At 67.0% G+C, this 6102-nt stretch overlaps 2 protein-coding genes across 2 annotated transcripts in view; both read right to left on the bottom strand.

The window, feature by feature from the left end:
* The window catches only part of H696_04731 (hypothetical protein), a 5118-nt gene extending 1704 nt beyond the window's left edge, over nucleotides 1-3414 (bottom strand). The window contains exons 1-6 of the mRNA XM_009498594.1: nucleotides 3311-3414; nucleotides 3083-3208; nucleotides 2791-2958; nucleotides 1669-2689; nucleotides 1405-1538; nucleotides 90-1124 (exon numbers count right to left, since the gene is read on the bottom strand). Coding sequence (XP_009496869.1) covers nucleotides 90-1124; nucleotides 1405-1538; nucleotides 1669-2689; nucleotides 2791-2958; nucleotides 3083-3208; nucleotides 3311-3337 — 2511 coding nt within the window. The 5' untranslated portion in view covers nucleotides 3338-3414. The remainder of the gene's footprint in view (nucleotides 1-89; nucleotides 1125-1404; nucleotides 1539-1668; nucleotides 2690-2790; nucleotides 2959-3082; nucleotides 3209-3310) is intronic.
* Nucleotides 3415-3897: 483 nt separating this feature from the next.
* H696_04730 (Ca2+ transporting ATPase, sarcoplasmic/endoplasmic reticulum) overlaps nucleotides 3898-6102 on the bottom strand; it is a 4692-nt gene continuing 2487 nt past the window's right edge. The window contains exons 6-7 of the mRNA XM_009498593.1: nucleotides 4907-6052; nucleotides 3898-4704 (exon numbers count right to left, since the gene is read on the bottom strand). Of these exons, the coding sequence (XP_009496868.1) occupies nucleotides 4014-4704; nucleotides 4907-6052 (1837 nt within the window). The 3' untranslated portion in view covers nucleotides 3898-4013. The remainder of the gene's footprint in view (nucleotides 4705-4906; nucleotides 6053-6102) is intronic.

The following is a 6102-nucleotide window of genomic DNA, read 5'->3' as shown; positions in this document are numbered from 1 at the left end:
GGGGGGGGGGAGGAAGGCGGGCGGCAACGGCGCCGGGTGGAGCGCCGGGACCGGGCACGCAGGCGAGGCGGACACCCGGGAGGACGCACCGAAACAACGGACTCGGCCTGGGCGAAGACCGCCAGGCAGCGGCTCAAATTCGGCCAAATGTGCTGGAGCAGCAGCAATAGCGGATCGGTCCCGGCCCGGTCGGCGTCGGGGCCCAGGTCATCGGGCACTTCGAACGCCGGGGTGTCGGACCAGCCGGAAGTGCCGGCCTCCGGGCCCTGGGACACTGGCTGGGTGCGCCGGTGGAGGGCGGCCTCGGCGCTGGAGGTGGAGCTCCGGAAAAGCAGCCCCAGCAGCTCCAGCAGCCGGGCGGTGGCCTCGGCACAGGGCCCGCCACCGGCCGGGGCGCCGACAGCCCCCTGCCGGCTCAGGGTCAGGGTGTGGTCCAGGGCCGAGGTAATGGGCTCCGACACGGCGATGAGCGCCTCCAGAAAGGCCGCCTGGGGGAGGTGGCAGATCAGGCGGGCCGTGATGTCGATGAGCGCCTGGCAGGCGGCTGTGACGGCCGGCGCGACACCCGATCCAGCGCTCGGCACATCCGGGGAGGCGGCGGCCCCGGGAGGCTTGTGGGCGCCGGTGGCCGATGCCGAGGCCGAGAGGCTTGCCCACTCCTGTTGTAGGTACAGGGCACTGGCTTGCTGGAAGAGGGCGGCCACCCGATCGACGAAGGGCCGGCTGGCGGCAAGTTGGATGCTAGCCCGCGAGGCCAATGTGCCGAGGGCCTCGAGGGCCGCGGTGTTGATGGCACGCAAGCCCTGCAGGGTGGCCGAACCGGCGGCCAGCCTGACCGGCGGGTCCACCGCCACCATCGATTGCTCCAGCAGGTCGAGCACCTGGCTGGCGGCATGCAGCTGCGGAGTGACCGGCATCTGCGGGGTCATGCCCGAGGGGGTTAAAAGCGGGGCGAGGATGGCCTGGAAGCCCAGGCTGGCCACCGTCAGCAGGGGGTAATCTGGGCTTTGGAGGCGGGGCATGTCCAGCAGGATGCCCAGCAGGGCATCCTTCTCGCTGGGCTTCAGCCCAACGCAAAGGGCCTTCAGGACCGAGGTCAAGCAAAACAGCGCGGCCTCGGTCGCCTGTGTGCGTGTGCGAGAGGCCCAGTCCATGGGGAGCAGGGGGAGAAGGCGCGAAGGGAAGAATGAAGAGGGGAAGAGGAGGAAGGACGGCGGGTCATGGTGAGCCTTGGGCGATTGCACATGAGCAAAAGAGGGGAGGAGGGGAGGGAGAGAGAGAGGGAGAGGGAGGGAGGGGGGCGTAGAGAGACGTAGGGAGATAAAAAGAAATAAAGAGAGACGGAGAGAGACGGAGAGAGACGGAGAGAGACGGAGAGCCGCCCAGCACCCAAGTCAAACGCACCCGCCACTTGGCTTCGGTGTAACCCCCCACAAGGCCCCCCAAATGCTGGGCGAATACCGGGACCAGGAGGTGCTGACTGGAGTCCAGGAAGCCGGCCACCGTCTCCCGGAAAACCAGGAAATCCTGGCGCTCGTCTGATCCATGGGGCGGGGTGGTGAGTCGAAGCCGAGCGAGGAAGAGCCCGCACGAGAGAGAGAGAGAGAGAGAGAGAGAGAGGGATGGGAAACAAGGCGGAAAGAAGGAAGGCGTCCCGGCCACACGCACCGTCGTCCTCCCACACGGCCGTCGCGTGATCCAGGTGCGAGGGGAGGGCCGCCTTGTCGGCCAGAATCAGGGCCGCGCGCACGAACGCCGGGTCCAATAGCTCCAGCAGCAGGCCGGCATCCCCCTCGAAGGCGGCCGCACTCAGTTGTAGCTCGGCCCACGCGCGCAGGGCCAGCTGCGTGACCGGCTGCTCCGGGCCCGGCTCGCCCGGGGCATTGGTCAGGCGCAGCAGCAGGTCCAGCACCGGGCCCAGCACCGCCGGATCGGCGGCCGCCTGGGCCAGGGCCGTGCTGGAAAAGTCCACGCTCCAGCGGACAAACAGCTCGGCCACCAGCCCCAACGGGGCCATGGCATCGGCTTCGATCAGCCAGTCGATCACCGGGCCGAGCTGGCCCAGCCGGGCGCCCAGAAGCCAGCAGTGGCGCCCGGTGTCAAAGGCCACCATGCACCGGACCAGGCGGTGGTAGGCATCCACCAGGAGCCGCAATTCGTCGGCCAGAGGCCCGGGCGGCTCGTGCGCCGCCCGGGCCCGGGCCATCACCGACTCCACCGAATCAAGCACATGAAGGACCGCGTCCGCCGGCCGGGGAACCGGCAGGCCATTGGCCTCGGCCGGCGAGGCGCCGGTCTCCACATCCACCAGCAGGACCTGGTCGGTGGCGGTGTCCCGAGCGAACAGCCGCCCGGCGGCCGGCATCCATGCCGACAGACCGGACAGGGCCAGCGTGCGCAGGGAAGCCGGCGCGGCCATGTCGCACGCACGCTGCCACAACAGCCCCAGGGCCAGGAAGGCGCACGCTCCGAGCCGAGTGGCCGTCAGCCGGGCCTGCGCATCCGACACGCTGGCCGCCGCTTGGGCGCGCTCCGGCAGCAGGGCCAGATAATCCAGGAAGAGCCCCTCAAAGAGGATCCCCGCATCCGGGAGGGTCGATCGCCGGGCCGCATCCATGGTGGCCCGGCGTACATCGCGGATGACCCCATCCCACCCATCGAGCATGGCATTGACGGCCAGGGTGCAGAACTGTTTGCCGGCCGCGAGTCAGCAGGGGAGGAGGGGGGGGGAGGGGGGAGGCGAACACGAGCGGGCCATGGTCAAGGGAAGATGCGTAGTTGCAAGCGCACGGCCAGCACCAGGCATGTCCGGGCAATGGATTGCACCGGCGCCAGGAGGAAGAGCGCATCCAGGGTGGCATGCCGGAGCCAGACCTTGGTCTCGTCACTCAGGCTCTCCCATTCGGTCTCGAACTTATTTTTCAGGGTTTGCGCACCGAGGTACTGACACTCAATGGACTTTGAACCCCCCAGGGGGGGGGGGGGGCGAGGGCGGGGAGTCAGTAGCGGGGCCAAAGAGCCGATGTGGCCATGCGCGGAATGGCAGCCAGGGCCGGAGACAGGAGAACGGCCGAAAGCGAACCTCGATTTTCAATAGATCGAAGCAGGTGCTCCAGTTGCCGGGGGATTTCTGCCAGGATACGAGCCAACCCTGCGCCTGGTTGACCTGGGCAGGCGAGGCGGTCGGCGAGTAAAGACAGGTGATGGCCTGGGAGCAGGGGCCAGGGGACGTGGGGACGATGTGAGGGGCCATCAGCACAAGCAGGGGGCGGTGGAGGGCTGAGAAGAGATGCGATTGAGGATGACGCACCTCGACGACCTTCTCAGTGGGCACCATTGTCGGGCGCACGCGCGCGCGTACACGGGCCGAGTTAGCCCTGATCGAGGGGGCGGAGGGAGAGAGAGAGAGGGGGGGGGAGAGAGAGAAGGAGTGACAGGGCCTGGCGCCGGATACAGAGAGGAGGCAAGATGTAGGTGAGAGGGGAATTGCAAAGGCAAACAAGAGGTGTGCAGGCGGTGAGAGAGGCGGTGGCGCGGTGATCCACAGCCCAGGGGGGTAGAGGGCGGATGCCCGGCGTGGGGGAGCGGCCGAAGAAGAGCCGGGCGATCGTGCGCTGCCTTGTCCGTGCCGGAGCAGCCCCCGCCCCCCCCCCCCCCTCCAGCCGGATGCGATCTCCCCAGCCGAGGCGGTCCGCCCTTCCGCCTAGACGGGCAGATTCCGGAACCCAACACCACACAGGGACACCAACACACACATACCACCCGGAGCAGCACACAAATGCCACACACACACACACACACACCGCCGCCCCCTGGCGCACAGGCGCCGGCGGCCCGATCAACCCGTCCGTTGGCAAGCGCTGGGCGCAGGACGCCCCCCGGCCGAGGGGGGGAACATTTTTGAATTATCTAGTGTATTTTTCTGGTCGCGGGGCATGGCGCCCCATTTTTTTCGTACACACAAAGAGAGTGGAGAAAGGGACAGGGGGGAGGGAGGGGGGGAGGGCCGCTCATCAGTGCTGCTTCTCCTTGTTCGGGGACTGGAGGGCGTTGCGCCAGCGGCTGAGGACCTTGAGAAGCTCATCGACCAGGAGCACCGGCAGGGAGAAGGACAGGACGGCGATCCACTCCTGGGTGTTGAGCGGGGTGATGGAGAACATCCGGCTGAGGAAGGGAACATAGAGGATGACAAAGTGCAGGGCGAAGGACATGGCGCAGGCAGCAATCAGGTACGGGTTGGACCAGGGCTTCTGCACGAAGAGGGACTGGTTCTCGGAGAGGCTGTTGAAGGCATTGAACATCTCGATGGTCACCAGGATGGACAGGGACATGGTGGACGCATGGCGGGCCATGATGTTGGAGAACATCTCGCAGCCCACCTCCGGGAAGAGGGTCGAGCAGTCGTGGAAGTTGCGCAGCTGCCAGAAGGAGATCTGCGGACCGCCGGAGTAGCTGACAAACCACCAGATGTACCCGCCGACGGTGGCCAGGCCCACATACAGGCCGACCACCATGTACCGGAAGAAGAGCCACCCATTGACGATGGACTCGTCCGCCCGCCGGGGGGGCTGGCGCATGATGTCCACATCGGGCGGGTTGAAGCCGAGGGCCGTGGCCGGCAGGCCGTCCGTGACCAAGTTCACCCAGAGCAGCTGCACCGGGATCAGCGCCTCGGGGGTGCCGAGGATGACGGTAAGGAAAATGCTGTGTGTGTGTGTGTGTGTGTGTGTGTGTATGGCACCAGGGGTGATGGGGGGACGATGGGGTTAGAAGGGGCGAGGTGGTGGGCTGGGCGCGCGCATGTGCACGCGAGGAGACCGAAGAGGAGAAAGAGCAAAGGAAGCCCCCGGCGAGGAGGGCCAAGAAAAAGAAGAAGAAGAAGAAGAAAAAAAAAGGGCACACGTACCACACAACCTCGCCAATGTTCGAGGAAATCAGGTACCGGATGAACTGCTTGGTGTTGTTGAAGATCGACCGACCCTCCTCCACGGCAGCGACAATGGTGGCGAAGTTGTCGTCGGCCAGAACCATGTCCGAGGCCTCCTTGGCCACGGCCGTGCCGCTGCCCATGGCAATGCCGATGTCCGCGCGCTTGAGCGCCGGCGCATCGTTGACACCGTCGCCGGTCATGGCGCACACATGGCCCAGGGCCTGGAGCTGGCGCACCAGCGCCAGCTTGTGGTTCGGCTCGGTCCGAGCAAAGAGCGACGCATGCTGGACGGCGGTCATGCGCTCGGACTCGCTGAGCAGGTCATACTCGCGCCCGGTGTAGGACTTGTGCGTGAGGGCCTCCTCGGCCGAGAAGACCCCAATGCGCCGGCAGATGGCCTCGGCGGTTTCCTTGTTGTCGCCGGTGATGACAATCACCCGGATGCCGGCCTCATGGCAGGTGCGGATGGACGCGCGCACCTCCTGGCGCGGGGGGTCCAGCATGCCGACCAGACTGACGAAGGTCATGTCCGACTCGTAGGAGGCAAAGCGCCCGGCATCCGAGAAGTCATAGGAGTCCGGCTCGCCGGCCTGGTCCACCGTGGCCAGGGCCAAGCACCGGAGGGTGTCCTGCCCGGTGCCCCAGGCACGAATGCGATTGGCCAGCGTGGCCCGGATGTCCTCGGTCAGGGGGACCCGCGTGCCGCTGTGCGTGCGGAAGTGCGTGCACCGCTCGAGGATCCCCTCCGGGGCACCCTTCACCAGGAGCCGGCACTGGCCGGAGGCCTTCTCCCGGACCAAGACCGACATGGACTTGCGGTCGCGGCTGAACTCCAGCGTCACCAGGCGCTCGTGGCCGGCGGCGATATGGGCATTGACCGCCTGGACGCGCTTCTCCGGGCCCATTCCCGGCAGGTGGCGGTTCAGCGCCGCGTCATAGGAGCCCACCTTCTCCGCCAGGACCTTGAGGGCGGCCTCGGTCGGCTCGCCGAGGGCCTGGTAGGCGCCGGTCTCCGGGTTGAACTGGATGTCCGAGTCATTGCAGAGCGAGCAAATGCGCGACAGCTCGGCGATGGCGGCGCTGTTCAGGGCCAGGTCGATCTGCTCCTTGCCGTTGGACAGGCTGCGCGTGGAGGGGGAAGCGTGTGAGAAGAGGGCCGGTGTGTGTGTGTG

The sequence above is a fragment of the Fonticula alba genome (assembly GCF_000388065.1).
Source record: "Fonticula alba strain ATCC 38817 unplaced genomic scaffold supercont2.8, whole genome shotgun sequence".
Taxonomy (NCBI): domain Eukaryota; order Rotosphaerida; family Fonticulaceae; genus Fonticula; species Fonticula alba.
This window is presented reverse-complemented; position numbering and strand designations above follow the sequence as displayed.